The following is a 23,861-nucleotide window of genomic DNA, read 5'->3' on the forward strand; positions in this document are numbered from 1 at the left end:
AACACTTTTATACAAATTTGTCATCATTTACAGTGTTATCAGACTGCGTCAATACTCCCTTAGCCTGGAAAAGAAACGTCTGCGAACAAGTTCTTTCAGATGTTTTATGACTAAATTATGTCATATAAAAGCTATTTTTTTCAAAATTCGAATTAGTGTTTTTCCATCTACGATACATCAATATATTATTTCAAAAGTTTAATTTCACCGAAAAAGAGAACAGAAGCTTGCTGAAAGTACGAGAACAATACACATATACGTAACTTAAGAATAATAAAGAGTAGCGTCATGACCTCTTATATTTAATATTAGTAAATAGTAAGAAGCAGCACAAATGAGCCTGAAATAAAGTGGAGTATTTGAAATATAAAAGGCATGAATGCCTAAGGTGAGTCAGTGTTCTTCTTCAAATAGATTAACAGGTTATTCCGGGATGGAAAAACCCTCCAAACGTTTCTGGCTGACCAGTTTTGCTTCTTCGGTTGGACGTTGCTCTACATGATAATATTATTATCATACTAACTGTAGAACTTTCTTCTACAAAAAGAAGAACATGATAAATGTAGACTAAGTGTCTTTCAAGGCATACCCACAAAGAACATTGGTGCTACTGCACTTTTGCCCATGCCATCACTTCTATTTTGCCGTTTTACTACAATTACCCTGATTTTGTGTATTATTTTGTGTCCTTCTATTTTTTACAACAGTGGAAGGTGGCAGCTGTCATTAATGACTTGTTAGAGAAGTGATCGCATTCATGAAATGATACCCACTTAATTGTATCGACCAGGGGTGTCAAACTCATTTTAGCTCAGGGGCCACATGGAGGAAAATCTATTCCCATGTGTGCCGGACTGGTAAAATCATGGCACGATAACTTAAAAATAAAGACAACTTCAGATTGTTTTCTTAGTTTAAAAATAGACCAAGAACATTCTGAAAATGTACAAATCGTAGTTTTTTACAGTAACACATTGCAGTTAATACTATTCTATCTTCATTTGTCGCTATTTATACTTTCTGAATTAATTATGTGTTAATGTTCATCAGTCAAATAGGTGGAATTGAGTCTGGCAGACTTTTAAATTGCTCCGATTGGTGTTAATTTTTAATTCATGAAAAGATTAAATGAATAATAATATCAAAATCATATCACAAGATGCTATTTAATGTAATGTACTCATTTTCTTCAACTGACATAATGTGGTTTATTCTGTTCATTTGTAACAACATCTACAACAAAACTTGTGAATTTGGACTCATTTCATTAATCACACATGAAATTAGAAGCAGATACATATTATTTCATCATATTTATGTACGTTTAGAAAATGTGTCTGCAGTTTTAAGTACAATACGAAATGTACAGCTTATCAAAAGCATTTTTGGGGGGATAGAAACGTCACAGGTTACATTACCAACAACATATTTGACCATCAAGGCATGGATGTAACAATCCACATTTTGTATACTATCAAACTGATAAGCGGCGTAGGTACATAGTGTCCAAACAAGGAAGTGTTGCCTCTATCCTAACACGGCACATAGCTCTGCCCCCTCTGAAGTCATGTGCACGCTTGCGGCAGGGGATACAAAGAATTGCTATTGTGACAGCCAGTGGACAAATTTGGAACAGCATTTTCAAAAATTCAAAAATTTCAGCTTATTTTTATACTAAGCAAACCCATCTCGTGGGCCAGGGTCGCACGTTTAACACCACAGGTACAAACAAATGTGGGCACGGAGGTTGACTTCTGGATTATTTTGAATCTGTGTGCGTACTTTTTATTATATATTGTGTCGGTTATCATTAAGAACATGCGAGGAACAATCACATTACAATCGGTCTACTACATTAAAAGTGTGCACAGAATCATGCCATGTCCTGGCTTACCTCTTCCAATCACAGTTCTATATATATATAATTCCCTTCACTTCACTTCACCTGTACGGTACAATTAAGAGCTGGCGAGGAGCGATCGCTTGCCTGTCATTGTATGACTTGGCTACATTGCGTTTGCTTGCTATCATGTTGTGCCCTGGCCCACATTGTGCCAAATAGAGGGTAAGTGTGCCTTGCCTGGGCACAAATTAGAACACTCATACTATCCAAACGGGCCATGCTTTGGATGTTAAGCACGGCACGGATGGCCGAGTGTGAGTACAGCCTACAGGCTAGCATCTGGGGGAGCTCCTGCCTGAGCGAGTCGAAACAGGCCCGGCTGTGGTGTTTGTCAAGCCCACTGCTCATCTGTCATCATTAAGCAACACTGTGGACTTGACAGAGCTTGATGGCTGACCCTCCAAATGATTGCTGGAGATAAATAGACTCATCAGAATGAGAAGTTCAACTTGAAACGCTCGATAAAAGCCAGTCACCACGTTTACAATATTACCAATAAGGTTGATATTGACCTTAAGACAAGCAGTTCGAATACTCCCTTTATATGTTAATCAGCATATTCCAAATACATACATCAAAACTTGACAACATTTGTTTTGCATCATATACTCACCAAAACCAACATTTGAATACATGATAACAATGGCTGAAGACAACGAGAGGAAATGATTGTTTGTGGTTTTCAAGCCAACGGTCTCTGACCAATCATAATATTCATGTAATATAGAAAACCGACAGGGTTATATCCGCTGGTCCCATTATGTTTTTTGTCTTTCTAATAACCCGCCTTCAGGATTTTCCATTTTTGCACAAATGTGGCTTTTTTTAGACACTGGTAGAACAATATTACTGTTCTGATATTCACGCCCAAGCAGAGAGTAGAAGTCTTCAGTCTTTTGCCATTCCGACGACCTGGTTAGCATGGATGCATTAGCCACGAAAGAACTTTCAGGCATGTGAGCAGCCTTTGAGAAAAAAGACAAAAACTGACCAAAAAAAGAGGATAATTTCTATTGGCACAAAGTGCTTCCACGCAAGTCCCAAAACAAGTTTTTGAAAATCAAGACAACATTTCCTGCAATTGGGTGCATTTCTATATTATTTTACCTTTAGACTCACTCTCATCTACCAACCTATTTGGCTGTCCTTTTGACATTTAAATGTCCCATGTAATGTAACACATAATTTTTTGTTTTTTTAGCAGATCATTTACTAACATTATTATCATTGAACATGTCATGTAAAATTCTATAACATGCATGCAAAGAACTCAGAAAACATTTCCCATTTGGCAACTCTATCCTATAGCCCCGCTCCCTAGGGTAATATACTTCTGGTGTTGTGACCTGTGCTTACATCCGTCACGTCAAAAATATACTTTCTCGCTGGCTACAAATGAATGCTCTAGAAGTACAACTGGTTCAGAACTAACAGTGTTCGGACTGTAATCATCCAAATATGATTAGCAGCAAAGTAGAAACCCGTCAACGTTGTGGCTCGGAGAACGAACGCAGGCAACAACAAGTAAATTAACTAGATGATGCTTACTATGCTAACTAGCCAGTTTGTTTCGGCGCCTCTGATTGTCTCCCGGTCCTGCATATCAATGCGGGGTTTAGGCAAGAAGAACCACAAGGCAAGCTTTCAACAAATTTTGTTTAGATCCTATTTTTTTCATATTCAGGTGGGTTTACATAATTTACCCACAAAATATTTGTTATTGTTGGAGAGTTCCGGTCAGACGGGTTTTCACGGGGCACATTTGCGGTGTTGTGTGTTGCCACGGATGTATAGATACTGCTCGATTGCTGATAGGAAAACAAAGTCTGAATGTCATTAAAACAGATGGCTACAATATTTTATTAAAAAAACACGTAAGTTATTTTGACGCAAAAATGAATGTAAAGGAACACGTATTTTCGCTGACATTTCACATGCCTAAACTTTAAACTTTGGATTTTTGACCGCCTCCTTACTTGACCCAATTGACAACTTGTTTTCGTCGTCTGCTTTGGCACAGTATAGCTAATTAACTTCTGTGCCTAAACAACTACCAGCTTTTTCTTCTAATACGTATCATGATAACTGTACATCAAATCCTAATGACGACTGGAGCGTTAAATGGCCAATTCAATTGTGAAAACAAGCCTAATTCATGAGTAGACTTTTGCCTACTCCTTTGCAACGAAGCTCTGAACTTGTCTTTTTTTGGAACGGTCTTTTATTTTTATTTTCCAATAATCATGACAAAACAGTCAAGATAATCAGCTTTATTTGCATGGAGTTAGTGAAGACTGACTTGTATACACCTTTCCTGATCCTACCTGTAGAAAACCAAAATGGTGAAAAATACTACATTTTTGTAGTATCATTGTCAAATTTGAAACAAGATCAGGTAAGGACTCTAGCTATGGAACCAAACCAGTTATTTTGAAGGCACTTAAAAAAAAAGAAAAAACAAACTTCTATTTGGGTCAGTATCACTTAGAAAAGCCTCTACGCCAAGTAGATAAAGAACCACAAACCACTGAGCCAAAAGCGTGACAATGGGCGTCCGTGATGATAACAAAAAGAGCTGATTTGGCATTAGCTTAGCATTGTTTGCTCGCTGCCAAAGGCACTGGAAATCATCCGATTCGCATATGAGTGTCCAAATGGCAACAATGCGACTTGAAGGCCCACCGGTCTTCAATCTGTCAAAGCTCTTTCTGTGTGGACATTGTGTCCTGCGCTACAGCTGCCAGGTCAGGTCCTGTATTGTTGAAAGCAGCTGTCAATCATGTGAAGTCATTCATAACGAAAACAAACACGATGATGTATAAACGTGCGCTCACAGAGCCCGCCCGCTAAGCACACAAACAAACGGACGGCGGGGTGAGACTGTGCACGGAACATCTAGAGGAATCTGCCTCTTCCTGTGGAGAGAGTGCCGTGATAACACGAGCGACTGCCCTGATAACATCGCGCGCGCACACACACACACACACACACACACACACACACACACACACACACACACACACACACACACACACACACACGCACTCACTCTCACGCACTCATATGATGTGTGATGGACAGAATGAGGTGGCACCACAGAGTGTACTCACACTGGAGGCTGCCGGTCCCCGCCCAGGCAAAGGGGTCCAGGCTGGCGAAGAACGGCGGGGCCTTGGCCAGCATGCAGGAGCCCTGTGCAGACACATCGTAGCGGGGTCGCGGGGCCAACCCTAGGGCCTCCATGCAGTCAAACATGCTGCTGGTCTACGCCACAAACTGTTGCTCACTCCTGAATCCTCCTGCTTCTGTCTGCGCTGCCCTCGCTACTCTCAGGTCACTTGTTGGTACCTCAGCTTTGTAACTGATCTCACTTCCCTCTCACCGGCTCTCTGGGCCTCTCACTCTGCAACCGCATGAGCACAGAGGGTAGGGGGCGGGGTTCAGGGAGGAGAGGGAGGAGCCGGGGCGTGTGCTTGATCTTGGATTGGCCACGCGGAGAACCCCGCACTTTCCCTCCCCAATCGTCTCCGTCAACTTTTTCTAGTGTCGTATTTCATCTTTCCACGCGAACCAGTGTCCTCTTTATTGACATATTCTTCTCAACTTGTCTTTGATTTTCATGCAAAGACTTCAGAACACAACGCTGACTTTGTACCGACCATAAAGAAAGACAAACCTGTTGGGAGGAAGACACGATGTCATCCTCACAATGCACACATTTCAACAACTGTTGCTCCAGCGGCCAACTCGCTTCATCTCACGATCAAAAATCAACCAACTTCCTTCATTACGTCATTTTTTTGTAAGGTCCTAGTTGTACAGTTTTTAAAAAAAAAAACTGCTTAAAAGGCTAAAAAAAAAGGAAACAACAAAAAATGTATTTTAGATTTGTTTGTAATTTCTGAAATAAATAACAATTAAATTGAATTCATTCATAATTACGTTTGTTTGCAACATATTTAGATGTACGGTGCATAACTAAAAATGTGTGATTTAAAGAATGTCAAATATTATTTGAATTGAAAATAAATGCAATGCAAACAATATACAAATTTTAAGCGTGTTTTAAAAAATACTGTATTATTGGAAAAATATTCATTAGTACTATAATTATTACAATGATCATGATTATTATTATCAGATCAGGGTGAATTTAGCTGTTCACGAAAAAAAACTGAACTGTAAGCAATATCCAAACACATTTTCATATATTTTTACATTTGCTGCAGAAGGAAGTCATGTCTTTGTGTTTGGTTATTTGTTTTAAATTCTTTTAATCAGGTCCAAGTGGTTTAAGTTAGCAGTTTAAGGTAGTTTATGTTAGTGAGTGAGTGTGTGTGTGTGTGTGTGTGTGTGTGTGTGTGTGTTTGTGTGCACGTGTGTGAGAGAGCGAGGCGACACGCGGGCCTGCAGTGTGAATAGTTTGTATACTAGACAGCTTCACTCTCCTCCCTCCACTCCTCCCTTTCCTTCCCTCCTTCAAGAGGGATGAACTCTAGAAGAAACCCCCACTGGGGCTTCCCCCCCCCCACCACCACACACACACATGCACGCACACTCTCCCAAACATGTCATGCCTTTGGCTTTGTACACAATAATAATTCTTATTTGTGCTTGTTTGTATTTCTTTTCATTCCCCCCAGACTGAATACATTTATCGATGTTATTATTTGAAAGTTAAAAAGATGCTGTGCTCCACTTCAAACATCATCTGACCCCACTCACTTTTTTTTTTTTTTTTTTACCTGTCTTTCAACGTCCTGGCCGGGCACACAAACACACACTATAATGACACACTGCAGGGAGTAGAGCGGCACAATAACAGCCTGCTGAGCTCTCTCCACACCTTGAGACAATTATCCTACACCCCCTGCCCTTCCCTGTTGCTGTTGCTACTCCATGCAAAGACACAAATACATGGAATGTGGAAGAAAAAGCGGACTGGTTTTCTTTCATTTCACAAAAAACAACATCAACAAAAACACCTAAAGTGCGGAAAACACTAAACATTTCCTAAAAAGGGTCCAGAACAGTTTTCTAATAGACTTACACTCATTAAGTGACAAATAGGAAGCGTTTTAAAGTAATTGTCGTGACTGTCACAGGAAAATAGGGTCCCCAAAATGGCAGTGTGTCAGGTAAACTATAGCTCTTTCCAACGCTTATTTCCTGTCATCAAAGGTCATTTTGAGGTAATTTAAACATTCATTTTTATACTAAGGTGTCAAATATCGCAATGTAACTGTTCTTCCTACAGTAGTACCTCAGTTTTGGTTATTAATCCAACTGTCAAAAAAAACCTGACAAAAACCGAATTGCACGAAAACCAACACAATTTTTCCACTTAAGAAATAATCTGAATCCAATTAAACCGTTCTAGAAATTATTTGGATTTACATTATTTATTTTGGAAAATACTAACAGAAAACACTTTAAAAAAAAAAAAAAATCAAATTCATATGTTTTTAATGGATGATATAATGAACTGCAAATGTCATATAAAATATACAACACAAGGTAGAGAGAAACGCTTCAATAATGAAGAAAGCTAAATATGTTCTGGAACAAAAATCACTCCATATTCGCTACTGTTACTAAATCTGAGTTTTTGTATAGCAATATAAGGAAATTACTACAAAAGAACACTTTGTTCACTAACAGTGTACAAAAAAGGTCAGTTATTTTTTTTAAATTAATCATTCCAACAAAATAATACACAATAATACCATAATAATACAATTCCAAAACCAAAACCAAAACCGGCCCAGCAACATTCCGAATAGCAATCAACAAAACACTTTTTATAGAGGACAATTACAGTTTTATATGCAGGAAAATGTAAAATATATATAAACAAACTAAATACGCTTGTTGGCGACGAGAAAACTAGGAAGGTAGAGAAGAGTTACCTTTATTTTTTGCAACAAGCTCTTTGTTTACTTCATTAGTGTTTCTCACCTTCTTTACCAAAGCACTTGAAACTTTCTTTGGCCCCATGGTGGCTTCTTTTAATTTCATACTCATTTAAAAAAAAGCACAGAGACTGAGTCACCAACATGCACTCTATTTTCCAGAGTCATACACGGGCAAACAGACTTTGTTTTTATGCAAATGTGTGGCTGTACAATAACCAAAATGACGGCAGCTGAGGAAGGTCAGAACAATTGCAAACGCCATAGCACAACAACTTTTAGGGACAACACAACAACTTTAAGCCACAACACGATTGCAAATTACCAAATGCAATAAAGTTGGTTTTGTGGATTTTTGTTGTTGTGTTGTGACATGTGTATTTGTTGTGACCCTTGTCGGCCATTGTACAAAATAGATGAGAGAAGCAGGGCAAAACGTTTGAGTCAAAAAGCAAATCATACCAAAAGTGGAGGGGATGAATACCACAGTACACCTGTATTTTTCTTAATTTAATTTATATAAAACAATCAAGGAAAATATAATATTAGGCTTTTAATGTAAAAATCCGTATGAAAAGCATAGCAAAAATGCAAATAGTAATGTTAACAGTTTCGGTGCTTTTGAATGTTATTTGGTTCAATACAAAGTACGTTTCTGGTATTAAGCACAAAAAAGTGTCAAGTTGGGTTATTTTTAATACTAATAATTTTAACACAGTATTAATAATTTGCCATAAACACCCAATGTAATCACTGACATTAATTAGTCATTAATAATTAGTAATATTTTAAAACAACAACACACATCAGAAATGTCTTGTGTGTGTATATCCTCCATCGTTCTACTTAAAGGGGAACTGCACTTTTTTTTTTGTCATTTGCCTATCATTCACACTCCTTTTGAAAGACAAGAAGAACATATGTTTATCTTTTTTTGCATTCTAACGCCTTAAATAAACACTAGCAAGAGTCAGCTAACATTGGAGGTAATGGGATTGGCTCCATTCCGCCCATAAAGCACTCCAAAAACATCCAAAACCTTCATAAGTATTTTATATAAACGCTGTTAGTATATATGTAATGTAGTAACAGGCACATTCATAATAACATGTAATATTTACACATTTTTTGGCCCTGCGATGAGGTGGCGACTTGTCCAGGGTGTACCCCGCCTTCCGCCCAAATGCAGCTGAGATAGGCTCCAGTGCCCCCCGCGACCCCGAAGGGAATAAGCGGTAGAAAATGGATGGATGGATTTACACATTTTTGCCAATTTTAGGCATACGCCGGCATATTAACTTCACAGACCCATCATCATCATTCGTTTTCCCTTCAACTACAACACTACTAATCTTGGCAAACTTCATGAGTGCCAACGATTACTTCACTTAAATTAGAATTCAGAACCCTATGTTTTTGAGCCTGAATAAAAGGAGGGTGAGCTACAATTTGTAAAGCTGTGTGCTAAACAGATTAAAGGCCTACTGAAACCCACTACTACCGACCACGCAGTCTGATAGTTTGTATATCAATGATGAAATCTTAACATTTTAACAAGGGGGGAAGGAGCCTGAGCTAGTGCGCGAGGTGGAGAAGTTCCGGCTAGACATAGTCGGACTCACTTCGACGCATAGCAAGAGCTCTGGAACCAGTTCTCTCGAGAGGGGCTGGACTCTCTTCCACTCTGGCGTTGCCGGCAGTGAGAGGCGACGGGCTGGGGTGGCAATTCTTGTTGCCCCCCGGCTCAGAGCCTGCATGTTGGAGTTCAACCCGGTGGACGAGAGGGTAGCTTCCCTCCGCCTTCGGGTGGGGGAACGGGTCCTGACTGTGGTTTGCGCTTACGCGCCAAACCGCAGCTCAGAGTACCCACCCTTTTTGGATTCACTCGAGGGAGTACTTGAGAGTGCTCCCCCGGGTGATTCCCTCGTTCTACTGGGGGACTTCAACGCTCATGTTGGCAGCGACAGTGAAACCTGGAGAGGCGTGATTGGGAAGAATGGCTGCCCGGATCTGAACCCGAGCGGTGTTTTGTTATTGGACTTTTGTGCCCGTCACAGATTGTCCATAACGAACACCATGTTCAAACATAAGGGTGTCCATATGTGCACTTGGCACCAGGACACCCTAGGCCGCAGTTCCATGATTGACTTTGTAGTTGTGTCGTCGGATTTGCGGCCTCATGTTTTGGACACTCGGGTGAAGAGAGGGGCAGAGCTTTCTACCGATCACCACCTGGTGGTGAGTTGGCTGCGATGGTGGGGGAGGATGCCGGACAGACCTGGCAGGCCCAAACGCATTGTGAGGGTTTGCTGGGAACGTCTGGCAGAGTCTCCTGTCAGAGAGAGTTTCAATTCCCACCTCCGGAAGAACTTTGAACATGTCACGAGGGAGGTGCTGGACATTGAGTCCGAATGGACCATGTTCCGCGCCTCTATTGTCGAGGCGGCTGATTGGAGCTGTGGCCGCAAGGTAGTTGGTGCTTGTCGTGGCGGTAATTGTAGAACCCGTTGGTGGACACCGGCGGTGAGGGATGCCGTCAAGCTGAAGAAGGAGTCCTATCGGGTTCTTTTGGCTCATAGGACTCCTGAGGCAGCGGACAGGTACCGACAGGCCAAGCGGTGTGCGGCTTCGGCGGTCGCGGAGGCAAAAACTCGGACATGGGAGGAGTTCGGGGAAGCCATGGAAAACGACTTCCGGACGGCTTCGAAGCGATTCTGGACCACCATCCGCCACCTCAGGAAGGGGAAGCGGTGCACTATCAACACCGTGTATGGTGAGGATGGTGTTCTGCTGACCTCGACTGCGGATGTTGTGGATCGGTGGAGGGAATACTTCGAAGACCTCCTCAATCCCACCAACACGTCTTCCTATGAGGAAGCAGTGCCTGGGGAATCTGTGGTGGGCTCTCCTATTTCTGGGGCTGAGGTTGCTGAGGTAGTTAAAAAGCTCCTCGGTGGCAAGGCCCCGGGGGTGGATGAGATCCGCCCGGAGTTCCTTAAGGCTCTGGATGCTGTGGGGCTGTCTTGGTTGACAAGACTCTGCAGCATCGCGTGGACATCGGGGAAGGTACCTCTGGATTGGCAGACCGGGGTGGTGGTTCCTCTCTTTAAGAAGGGGAACCGGAGGGTGTGTTCTAACTATCGTGGGATCACACTCCTCAGCCTTCCCGGTAAGGTCTATTCAGGTGTGCTGGAGAGGAGGCTACGCCGGATAGTCGAACCTCGGATTCAGGAGGAACAGTGTGGTTTTCGTCCTGGTCGTGGAACTGTGGACCAGCTCTATACTCTCGGCAGGGTCCTTGAGGGTGCATGGGAGTTTGCCCAACCAGTCTACATGTGTTTTGTGGACTTGGAGAAGGCATTCGACCGTGTCCCTCGGGAAGTCCTGTGGGGAGTGCTCAGAGAATATGGGGTATCGGACTGTCTGATTGTGGCGGTCCGCTACCTGTATGATCAGTGCCAGAGTTTGGTCCGCATTGCCGGCAGTAAGTCGGACACGTTTCCAGTGAGGGTTGGACTCCGCCAAGGCTGCCCTTTGTCACCGATTCTGTTCATAACTTTTATGGACAGAATTTCTAGGCGCAGTCAAGGCGTTGAGGGGATCTGGTTTGGTGGCTGCAGGATTAGGTCTCTGCTTTTTGCAGATGATGTGGTCCTGATGGCTTCATCTGGCCAGGATCTTCAGCTCTCACTGGATCGGTTCGCAGCTGAGTGTGAAGCGACTGGGATGAGAATCAGCACCTCCAAGTCCGAGTCCATGGTTCTCGCCCGGAAAAAGATGGAGTGCCATCTCCGGGTTGGGGAGGAGACCCTGCCCCAAGTGGAGGAGTTCAAGTACCTCGGAGTCTTGTTCACGAGTGAGGGAAGAGTGGATCGTGAGATCGATAGGCGGATCGGTGCTGCGTCTTCAGTAATGCGGACGCTGTATCGATCCGTTGTGGTGAAGAAGGAGCTGAGCCGGAAGGCAAAGCTCTCAATTTACCGGTCGATCTACGTTCCCATCCTCACCTATGGTCATGAGCTTTGGGTTATGACCGAAAGGACAAGATCACGGGTACAAGCGGCCGAAATGAGTTTCCTCCGCCGGGTGGCGGGGCTCTCCCTTAGAGATAGGGTGAGAAGCTCTGCCATCCAGGGGGAGCTCAAAGTAAAGCCGCTGCTCCTCCACATCGAGAGGAGCCAGATGAGGTGGTTCGGGCATCTGGTCAGGATGCCACCCGAACGCCTCCCTAGGGAGGTGTTTAGGGCACGTCCGACCGGTAGGAGGCCAAGGGGAAGACCCAGGACACGTTGGGAAGACTATGTCTCCCGACTGGCCTGGGAACGCCTCGGTATCCCCTGGGAGGAGCTGGACAAAGTGGCTGGGGAGAGGGAAGTCTGGGTTTCCCTGCTTAGGCTGCTGCCCCCGCGACCCAACCTTGGATAAGCGGAAGAAGATGGATGGATGGATGGATGGAAATCTTAACATTGCAACACATGCCAATACGGCCGGGTTAGATTACTAAAGTGGAATTTTAAATTTCCCGCAAAATATCCTGCTGAAAACATCTCTGTATGATGACGCCTGCGCGTGACGTCACGGATTGTAGAGGACATTTTGGGACAGCATTGTGGCCAGCTATTTAGTCGTCTGTTTTCATCGCAAAATTCCACAGTATTCTGGACATCTGTGTTGGTGAATCTTTTGCAATTTGTTCAATGAACAATGGAGACAGCAAAGAAGAAAGCTGTAGGTGGGAAGCGGTGTATTAGCGGCCGGCTGCAGCAACACAAACACGTAGCCGGTGTTTCATTGTTTACATTCCCGAAAGATGACAGTCAAGCTTTACCATTGGCCTGTGGAGAACTGGGACAACAGAGACTCTTACCAGGAGGACTTTGAGTTGGATGCGCAGACGCGGTACCGTGAGTACGCAGCTGCGGCTTCCAAACATTTGATCGCTTGCCCGTACGTGCGTGCCGCTATGTGCATGTCACGTACGTAACTTTGGGGACTTTGGTGAAATATATGTGCTGTATGAACTTTAAGTAGGCCTTTAAGTTTTAGTGAAACACAAAGTATCATGTAGCATTATTGCTAAGTGCTAAACAAGAAATACAAACTACGAACATAATAAAACAATCACTTACTGTACAATATCTGCTATCACCTCCTAGGATGATGATGATCAGATGTTCATATCTTCCCGTTTAGATGAAGAAATAATCAATCCTCACACAGGTTAAAAAAAGGTGTATTTCTCGCCATCACCAAAAATGATTCCCGGGCGCGGCACCGCTGCTGCCCACTGCTCCCCTCACCTCCCAGGGGGTGATCAAGGGGATGGGTCAAATGCAGAGGACACATTTCACCACACCTAGTGTGTGTGTGTGACAATCATTGGTACTTTAACTTTAACTTAACTTTAATCTCATGGTTCAACTGGAATGGCAAAGTTGACCAACTTCTGGGTTTATGGCCACATCTTTCTACCATACAAGTGAGAGAGAGGCATGTTTTATAATCTAGAATGAACTTTTACCAACTCAGAGGCGATGCAGCAGCTCAGCATGTCAATAGCTCCATGATAAGCTAGTAACCTCTCTGTGATCTCAGTGCCACTAAAAGTAGTTTGTCTGCGTTACGGCTTATAATAACAATATCGCTAATACTTAGTTGATATTCAGGTCACGCCAGATAAATGGAGTATTGTTGGAAGTTTTTGGATGTGTTTTTAGAGGGCTTATGGGCTCATTGGAGTACTTTATTAGCCACCTCGAACTTGCCACATTTTACGAGTTATAATGAAAAAAACAGGAAAAATGTATATGTTCTTGTCTCACAAGAGCATCATGAATGATAGGCAAAATTCCAAAAAAAAGAGCAGTTCCCCTTTTAACACACAAATAGTTCTTGGTTCTAAAGGGCTTAAAAACTCCCAAACTGTCCGTTTCACATTACAAGTGTTCACAATCAGGTTCTTCAGCTATTCATCCCCTCGTCATGTCTGACACAAACACACACAGCTGAACAATGGCCCCTCTCTCTCTCCCTCTCGCTCTCTCTCTCTTCTATCTACTAGAAGTTCCTGCAGCTTGGCCACAGATATTTGCACAAAGTCTCACTGCGGCCATCAGCCAGCGCAAAAAATAAGTCACAAAAAGTGAGGAGCGAGGCGTTCATGAATGTTGGAATGTGCAGCCTACAGAGTGGCAGTGGAAATACCTCTGTGTGATTGTGTGTGTGTGTGTGTGTGTGTGTGTGTGTGTGTGTGTGTGTGTGTGTGTGTGTGTGTGTGTGTGTGTGTGTGTGTGTGTGTGTGTTGTGATGTGAGTAACTTGAAGCAGAGTGTGGGACTTGTGTGTTTTTCTTTGCGTCTGTCATCACAGGCACTCAGTTCAAGCATACACACAATTGTGCATCTGAACACATAAGCACGCACACACACACACGAGGAACAAGATGGGACTAGTAAAGAGGCACACGGCATTCATTTAACCTTTGAAAATCAACACGTTGCTGTGTATTGGGTGCTGCATGGTTGTGTCTGTGTTGTTATGGTAAATGTTCGATATCAATAAACACACAAAGTCCCTGTAATGTAAAAGCTAATTTTATTGAGGGCAACATCGCAATTATGGCTGCCCTTAGAGCAGACCTGGGCATTCTGCGGCCCGCGGGCCGCATCCGGCCCTTTGTGCGTCCCTGTCCGGCCCGCGTGAGGCCAATTATAAATTACAAAATAAATTTTAAAAAGTATCTATGTCGAGTGTGCAATACAACGGTGCTGCTTTTGTTTTGAAAATCGTTATTTGTATTACTTCCGTGTGGACGTATGCGTGATTGTGAGTGAATGTGAACAACTGCAATTACAAAATAAAGTTGAAAAAACATCTATGTCCTGCGCGCAATACAACTGTGCTGCTTTTATTTTGAAAAGTATTATTTATGGGCGTGTGTCCGTGTGTAACCTGCGAGTGAAGGTGCACATGCAGCGACAAGTGATGCACGGTTTACACCCGAGACGCCAAAAAGAGAAAAGTTGATGAGGAATGGCGTGTTTTCAACAACACATGAACTGCAAAGCAACGTCCCCTCACCTAAGGTGCGTGCCTGCGCAATTGCGCACTGCTCTAGCGTCCGCTGCGCGCAGCAAATATATGCCGCGCACCAAATCAAATCCCATCTGAATTCTAAACAAAATAAACATATTTATTCTATGGAATTTTGCAATGCAACTTTGAGTGACAGTGACAACCAGCGGCCCTAACGGTGTTCGTCAACACCGTTCAATTGAACACCGTTCAATTATTGTAACGTCTATCGAGATGCTTCGAGGACAGGAATTATATCGATCACTTTATTGAGCAAAACTGTTTATATTCGGACATAACCACACCAAAAACATGAGTAAAACAATTCTATCTCGAAAAACTAGTCATTTTCTGCCGTACAAACCAGGCCAAAACCAACTTGTCATCTGTCACCAACACGCATAGCACTAAACCACTGGTGCGTTTAAGGCCACACAAAAAGTCGGACAACTCAAACACCACACAAAGTTACACTATGACTCCTCAGTCATACGTGTGCTTATTTTACTGTCATTTATTATTAATGTTAATTTATATATATTAGTCATGGAATGCTGTTACACACACTATGTTGAAGTATTACTATTATTATTATTATTATTATTATTTATCTTACGGTATATATCAAAAATAATATTGAGCAAAATTTAATTGAAATATTGTCGATGTGGCCCTCCAGCAGTGCTCGGGTAGCTCATGCGGCCCCCGGTAAAAATTAATTGCCCACCCCTGCCTTAGAGGGACGCTTGTAACAGTGAATATATGTCATTATAAACATATAATAGCCTTGTTACACAATTAATTTGCAATAGGATAGGATAGGATAGGACTTTATTGTCATTGCACAAGTACAACGAAACTATGTTTTCAGCACAAACCCGTTCAAGATTAGACAAACAAACAGTGTACAGGGTTACAGAACAGGAATGCTGGCAACATGTATATGTTTTACTAACTGATGGATAACTTGCTTTGACATCCGGTTTGGTGGCTGCAGGATTAGGTCTCCGCTTTTTGCAGATGATGTGGTCCTGATGGCTTCATCTGGCCAGGATCTTCAGCTCTCACTGGATCGGTTCGCAGCCGAGTGTGAAGCGACTGGGATGAGAATCAGCACCTCCAAGTCCGAGTCCATAGTTCTCGCATGGAAAAGGGTGGAGTGCCATCTCCGGGTTGGGGAGGAGACCCTGCCTCAAGTGGAGGAGTTCAAGTACCTCGGAGTCTTGTTCACGAGTGAGGGAAGAGTGGATCGTGAGATCGACAGGCGGATCGGTGCGGCGTCTTCAGTAATGCGGACGCTGTATCGATCCGTTGTGGTGAAGAAGGAGCTGAGCCGGAAGGCAAAGCTCTCAATTTACCGGTCGATCTACGTTCCCATCCTCACCTATGGTCATGAGCTTTGGGTTATGACCGAAAGGACAAGATCACGGGTACAAGCGGCCAAAATGAGTTTCCTCCGCCGGGTGGCGGGGCTCTCCCTTAGAGATAGGGTGAGAAGCTCTGCCATCCGGGGGGAGCTCAAAGTAAAGTCGCTGCTCCTCCACATCGAGAGGAGCCAGATGAGGTGGTTCGGGCATCTGGTCAGGATGCCACCCGAATGCCTCCCTGGGGAGGTGTTTAGGGCATGTCTGACCGGTAGGAGGCCACGGGGAAGACCCAGGACACGGTGGGAAGACTATGTCTCCCGGCTGGCCTGGGAACGCCTCGGTATCCCCCGGGAAGAGCTGGACGAAGTGGCTGGGGAGAGGAAAGTCTGGGCTTCCTTGCTTAGGCTGCTGCCCCCGCGACCCGACCTCGGCTAAGCGGAAGAAGATGGATGGATGGATGGATGGTATTACATACACTGTTAACGTCATCGTTACTTTCGAATGTGCTTAACCTTTAATAACAAGGATAGTTTCCAGTTAAAGATATTAAAGATATTATATATTAAAGAGCTAATATGCTACGTGTGTTAGCAGCAGTATCAATCTGCAAAACTCTGCTCACATTTTCCCTACCATTGCTTGGGTGGTAATTGTTCATATGATCAAAGACATTTGTTGTGTTCTACATACCTTTTACATTGGCTTGGTGTGCGAGAAAAGGTCCGGTCTGATTGGCTGTTGTCACGGACATTGATCGAGTTAATATGCTCACAACTGATCACATCATATAATCACCCAGCTTTGCCGCATTTAATTCTATTTTTAGACTATAATGTCGGCCAATAAAAAAATTAGCTGCTGGCCATGAAAAAAGGCCTGTTAGGCTACAGTTATGACACCCCTGATTTGACAAAATAAATAAATAAATGATAGAGAAATAAATGTCGACACAGCATTACACAACAGATCACATGACAAATTTGCTGTGGGTGCATAACAAAGTCGCTCCTTATGTGTTTTTGCTAATTGCAGCTACTATTATGGAAATGAAAAAAGAGGATATAAGCGAATAGGCGGGCAGGGAGCGTTTGATGTGGTGCACACCTCACCAGGGAGAGACTCACGCAGATTAATTAGCAAAATAATGAGAGATCACTGCAGCTTTATTTGATGTGGAGGAACGGGCCGTGTGGTCAGCAGGGAAAGCCTCAGAGAAACATTTCAAACAAGCAGAGCGGGACCTTGCCAGCAATTAGCATGTAAAAAGACAGCAGCCGTCAAGCACGTACTGGATCCTCGTACCGCTGAGCGATGAACCAAGCGCGCCCGTGGAGAGAACCCGGTGTCACAATTCATCAAAACATGAATGACTTCAGATTGGCTGAAAAGCTACGTGCATTGAAAGAGCATGCTTCATATCAAATATTCATATTCTGCTTAGTGATAGCCAACATTTTCTAACCTCAACACCCTTAACATGACTTTTTAATGATGTTCAGTATAGTAAATATTGTAACCCTTACATAATGCTCAACTGAAAAATGTAGCTATAGTAGCCATGCTAGTTTGACTTTGCTTATGATACAGACTTAAGTTTATAATAGACGGGAGACATAGATTTCCACAGATTATGTCTCACGACCTCTGCAGTATTTGATGTTCCAACTGTTTTTTTGCAAGTTAGCAAAATGTCGTAATTTCAAAGCTCGCTGAATGGAAAAGTTGTGACTTACGTTGATGTTTAGCGCGACGTCTTTCATGATGATGGTTCGAACTCAAACAGTAACGCATCCAATAATATACAGCAGGCTTCGCTACACATCTTAAAATGACGCCTTAAACCAGGGGTCTGCAACCTGCGGCTCTTTAGCGCCGCCCTAGTGTCTCCCTGCAGCTTTTTCAAAAAAGAATGAAAATAGAAAAAGGGGAAAATATATTTTTGTTTTAATATGGTTTCTATAGGAGGACAACATGACACAAACCGCCCTAATTGTTAGAAATCTCACTGTTGATATTAAACATGATTCTCTGATGAGAGTATTTGGCGAGCGCCGTTTTATCTACCATGAATTGATTTACGTGGACCCCGACTTAAACAAGTTGAAAAACTTATTCGGGTGTTACCATTTAGTGGTCAATTGTACGAAATATTCACCGAACTGTGCAATCTACTAATAAAAGTTTCAATCAATCAATCAATATCTTACTGATTTTGGCGGTCCTTGAACTCACCGTAGTTTTTTTACATGTATAACTTTCTTCAACAATGCCAGAGAAAGACATATTTTATGCCCCTCCTTCTTTGTCTCATTTTGTTCACCAAACGTTTTATACTGTGTGTGAATTCACAAAGGTGAGCTTTGTTAATGTTATTGATTTGTGGGAGTGCTAATCAAGCATATTTGGTCACTGTATGACTGCAAGCTAATCGATGCTAACATGCTATTTAGGCTAGTTGTAAGTAGGTATTGCATCATTATGCCTCACTTATAGGTATATTTGAGCTCATTTAATTTCCTATGTCCTCTGTGTATTTAATTTATATCTGTATGTCTCATGACATATTAACTATATGTAATATTGCTTGCATTCTGATAGTTGTTTGTGTGCCGTTATAGACCACAGCAAACGTAAGCCAGCTTGCATAGATTTGTCATGTCTGTTGATCATGTTTTTGTTTTGGCCATGTGTTGTTTGTTTTTTGGACTCTTTTTAGTTCCTGGTTGCACTTCCTTGTTTGTTTGTTTCCATAGCAACTCATTAGTTTTCACCTGTCCTGTCACGCACCTGTTTCACATTTTGACTCACACACCTGTTGTTAATCATGTCTGTGTTATTTAAGCTTTTCATTTTCTGTTGGTCTTTCTGGCGACATCACATTCACACTCCTGCCACTCTGTTCACCCTCATGCTGATGATCCATGCTGCTCTTTTTCATGCTTTTTCTCATGCCAAGTAAGTTTTTGTTTATTAATGCCACAGTTAGTGTTTTTGTTTCATTGTTCATAGTTTCTGCCTTTGTGCAAGTTTTGTTTACATAGCCAAGTTTTTGTACTTCCGCCATTGTGCGTGCCTTTTGTTTGCTTCCTTTTTTTGTAGTATATTAGTGTTAAAATAAATCATGTATTTAAATTCACGTCTTGCCCGCGCCAATTTTCCGTTGCCTTCCGGAGAAAGAAAACCCAAGGACCAAGTTGTGACAAGATTGTTATAAATCCATTAGAAGAAGACAGCCTGCCATTTCCTTTAACTTGGACACACACATCTATACCTTTGGCCATTCTAAGCTAGTAATTTAGAGGAGTTATCTCACCCTCTGTGAAGCCTGTGTTTTACTTATGTTTTCCAATGTTGTAAAAATGGGTAGAATAAATATTACATTTTAACATTTCTGTCAACGAAGATTTGTGTCAGCCTGAAACACATAGTCATTTTGATAGTAGGCTATTATAGCTAATATAGACACTTACTACATGTGTTGCCTTCATTATATCACTTATAGAAGGCTTTTTAATTTTTGCAGCTCCAGACATATTTGTTTTTGTATTTTTGGTACAATATGGCTCTTTTAACATTTTGGGTTACCGACCCCTGCCTTAAACTCTGGGACTTTAAATGTGTGGACATGGTTTCTGCAGAGTCGCTGCAATAGACTGCACATTAAAGCGGTGGTATGTGGGCGCAGTGATCTGTGGGAGGCGAATAGCGGAAAGTTTTTTTTAATTTTGTATTACTGCCCACAAATGAAAGGGTAATTTTGTTGCTGTGCATTTATTTAAAAAAAAAAAGGAGATTATGGCAGGCATAAAAATTGTTGTTTATTTCAACTATTCCCTAAAATACGCATTGAGGCTATAAAGTGTGTTTTATCTGATTACTTGATTAATCGAACAAACTAATCAATGCTCGATTGCTAAAATATTAAATAGATACAGCTGTACCTAGATGTTTGTGATATTTGTTGTTACATTATAATTTATTTATTTGTTGTTACATTATATTAGGGCTGCAACAACTAATCGATTAAAATCAATTATAAAAATAGTTGGCGATTAATTTAGTCATCGATTTGTTGGATCTATGCTATGCGCATGCGCAGAGGCAATTATTATTATTTTTTTGTAAAAAAAAATTTTATTAATTTTTTTATTTTTTTATAAACCTTTATTTATAAACTGCAACATGTACAAAAGCTGAGAAACAATAATCAAAATAAGTATGGTGCCAGTATGCTGTTTTTTTTCAATGAAATACTGGAAAGGATAGAAATGTAATTTGTCTCTTTTATCCGATTATTAATCGATTAATCGAAGCAATAATCGACAGATTAATCGATTATCAAATTAATCGTTAGTTGCAGCCCTACATTATATTTGTAGAAGGTGGATAAGTGTCTTGGAGACACACACAAACTACACAGCTCATTAGCGTCCCTCGCCACATCACGCTTCAAATATTGCGGCTTCACAACATTGCAGATTTTTTTTTTTTTTTTAAGTATATTCTAACACAAAATACACCAAAATTGACTTGATTAGTCCTTGGTACCCTGTCCCCCAAAAGCAATAAAAGCAAAACTTTTGCACAGTACTGTACATTCTTGTGCTGTGTTTCGACGAAGATCTTGATCGCATTCTCTTAATACCAATTACAATTTTCTGATCTTAAAGGATTAACTTAATGTGTCCACACATCTGTTTCATGTACGCCTAAGTATCAGAAGCAACATGTAGAGATGTAATCACACGGTGCGCGCTAGTCATCATAGTGAAATGTATGCTGCTATAGGCTCGGCAACACCACTGCAGATCTGATAACAGCTGTTCAGGGAACTTGCACAATGACACACACACGCACACACACATATTTACAAGCCTGTTCTGCATGCGTCTACACTTTCGATGTACATTTCACAGCATAGTGGCGCAAAAAATGTGCCATGCAAAATGTTTGATTTGGACGGTGCACTAGCTATCACCTCAGTGCTGCCTTGTTCTTTTTGCAGCTCCATCCCCACAGGGAGGCCTGCAATGTGGCTACAATTATGCAGCTGGCCGGGACTTGACTTCAGACTGACTGCAGCAGGCAAATGTAGGAGCAACACTCAGGTTGGTGTCAGTTACACTTACATACCGTACACGTGTCTATTTATAACCGGGACAGTAAATATTGGACAATTTTAGGCTAGCAGTCACAATGAGCATGGCTTTTGGCATAAGACTGTGACAAAAAAAGACATAGAAATGACATTTTTTGCATATAGTGTATCCTGACTGTGCATGTATGTGCATTGTGTGCATCACCATTATTGTGAAAAATGTGTGTGTGTGTTAATAATATATATACACATATATATATAAATTATATATATATATATGTATATATATATATTATATATATATATACATATACACATATACACATATACACATATACACTATATTGCCAAAAGTGTTTGGCCACACATCTAAATGATGAGAATCAGGTGTCCTAATCACTTGGCCCGTTGTATGAAATCAAGCACTTAGGCATGGAGACGGTTTCTATAAACATTTGTGAAAGAATGGGCCGCTCTCAGTGATTTCCAGCGTTGAACTGTCATAGGATGCCACCTTTGCAACAAATCCAGTCGTGAAATTTCCTTGCGCCTAAATATTCCAAAGTCAACTTTATTATAAGAAAAGTGAAGAGTTTGGGAACAACAGCAACTCAGCCACCAAGTGGTAGGCCACGTAAACTGACAGAGAGGGGTCAGCGGATGCTGAAGCGCATAGTGCAAAGACTTTCTGCACAGTCAGTTGCTACAGAGCTCCAAACTTCATGTCACCTTCCAATTAGCCCACGTACAGTACGCAGAGAGCTTCATGGAATGGGTTTCCATGGCCGAGCAGCTGCATCTAAGCCATACATCACCAAGTCCAATGCAAAGCGTTGGATGCAGTGGTGTAAAGCACGTCGTCACTGGACTCTAGAGCAGTGGAGAAGCCTTCTCTGGACTGATGAGTCATGCTTTTCCATCTGGCAATCTGATGGACGAGTCTGGGTTTGGAGGTTGCCAGGAGAACGGTACATTTTGGACTGCAATGTGCAGAGTGTGAAATTTGGTGGAGGAGGAATTATGGTTTGGGGTTGTTTTCCAGGAGTTGGGCTTGGCCTCTTAGTTCCAGTGAAAGGAACTTTGATTGCTCCAGGATACCAAAACTTTTTGGACAATTCCATGGGATGGCACTTCAAGTTCATAAGTGAGTAAAGGCAGGTGGCCAAATACTTTTGGCAATATAGATAGTGTATATATATATATATATATATATATATATATATATATATATATATATATATATATATATATATATATGTATGTATGTGTATATACTGTATGTATGTATGTATGCATATATATATATATATATATATATATATATATATATATATATATATATATATATATATATATATATATATATATATATATATATATATATATATATATATATATATATATATATATATATATATATATATATATATATATATATATATATATACACTACCTACGGTAGGTGTATAGAGGCCCATTTCCAGCAACTATCACTCCAGTGTTCTAATGGTACAATGTGTTTGCTCATTGGCTCAGAAGGCTAATTGATGATTAGAAAACCCTTGTGCAATCATGTTCACACATCTGAAAACAGTTGAGCTCGTTACAGAAGCTACAAAACTGACCTTCCTTTGAGCAGATTGAGTTTCTGGAGCATCACTTTTGTGGGGTCAATTAAACGCTCAAAATGGCCAGAAAAAGAGAACTTTCATCTGAAACTCGACAGTCTATTGTTGTTCTTAGAATTGAAGGCTATTCCACAAAATTGTTTGGGTGACCCCAAACTTTTGAACGGTTGGACACACCTTCTCCTCATTCAATGCGTTTTCTTTATTTTCATGACTGTTTACATTGTAGATTGTCACTGAAGGCATCAAAACTATGAATGAACACATGTGAAGTTATGTACTTAACAAAAAAAGGAGAAATAACTGAAAACATGTTTTATGTTCTAGTTTCTTCAAAATAGCCACCCTTTGCTCTGAATACTGCTTTGCACACTCTTGGCATTCTCTCGATGAGCATCAAACACACCTGTGAAGTGAAAACCATTTCAGGTGACTACCTCTTGAAGCTCATCGAGAGACTGCTAATAGTGTGTGAATAAGTAATCAGACTATTTTGAAGAAACTAGAATATAAAAAATGTTTTCAGTTATTTCACCTTTTTTTTGTTAAGTACATAACTCCTCATGTGTTCATTCAGAGTTTTGATGCCTTCAGTGACAATCTACAATGTAAATAGTCATGAAAATAAAGAAAATGCATTGAATGAGAAGGTATGTCCAAACTTTTGGCCTATAACAAAGAAGTTCTGGTACAGGCAGGTATACCAAGCATACATGCTTTGCTAACACAAAGACACAAGCGCTGGCTCGGCCATGTCACTCGCACACAGGACAGTGAGCTTGCAACTGGCTCCAGGTCTGCAGGAAGACCTGTACTTTATTATAAAGATGTGTGTAAACGTGATGGAAAGGCAGGAAATATCGACCCGACAAACTGAGAT

At 41.4% G+C, this 23,861-nt stretch overlaps 1 protein-coding gene and 1 long non-coding RNA gene across 3 annotated transcripts in view; one reads left to right on the forward strand and one right to left on the reverse strand.

Moving 5' to 3' along the window:
- LOC133650634 (retinoic acid receptor gamma-A-like) overlaps positions 1-23,861 on the reverse strand; it is a 75,120-nt gene that overhangs the window by 42,065 nt on the left and 9,194 nt on the right. Inside the window, exon 1 of one of the 2 annotated variants that reach the window (XM_062048134.1) lies at positions 5,014-5,279. The exons of the other annotated variant lie outside the window; for it this stretch is intronic. Coding sequence (XP_061904118.1) covers positions 5,014-5,158 — 145 coding nt within the window. The 5' untranslated portion in view covers positions 5,159-5,279. Of the gene's footprint in view, positions 1-5,013; positions 5,280-23,861 lie in introns of those variants that run through there. 2 annotated transcript variants of the gene reach the window in all.
- Positions 1-23,861, forward strand: part of LOC133650662 (uncharacterized) — a 73,450-nt gene that overhangs the window by 13,078 nt on the left and 36,511 nt on the right. Inside the window, exons 2-3 of the long non-coding RNA XR_009826272.1 lie at positions 21,261-21,363; positions 22,396-22,497. This is a non-coding gene — a long non-coding RNA (uncharacterized LOC133650662). The remainder of the gene's footprint in view (positions 1-21,260; positions 21,364-22,395; positions 22,498-23,861) is intronic.

This window comes from Entelurus aequoreus, linkage group LG01 (assembly GCF_033978785.1).
Source record: "Entelurus aequoreus isolate RoL-2023_Sb linkage group LG01, RoL_Eaeq_v1.1, whole genome shotgun sequence".
NCBI lineage: Eukaryota > Metazoa > Chordata > Actinopteri > Syngnathiformes > Syngnathidae > Entelurus > Entelurus aequoreus.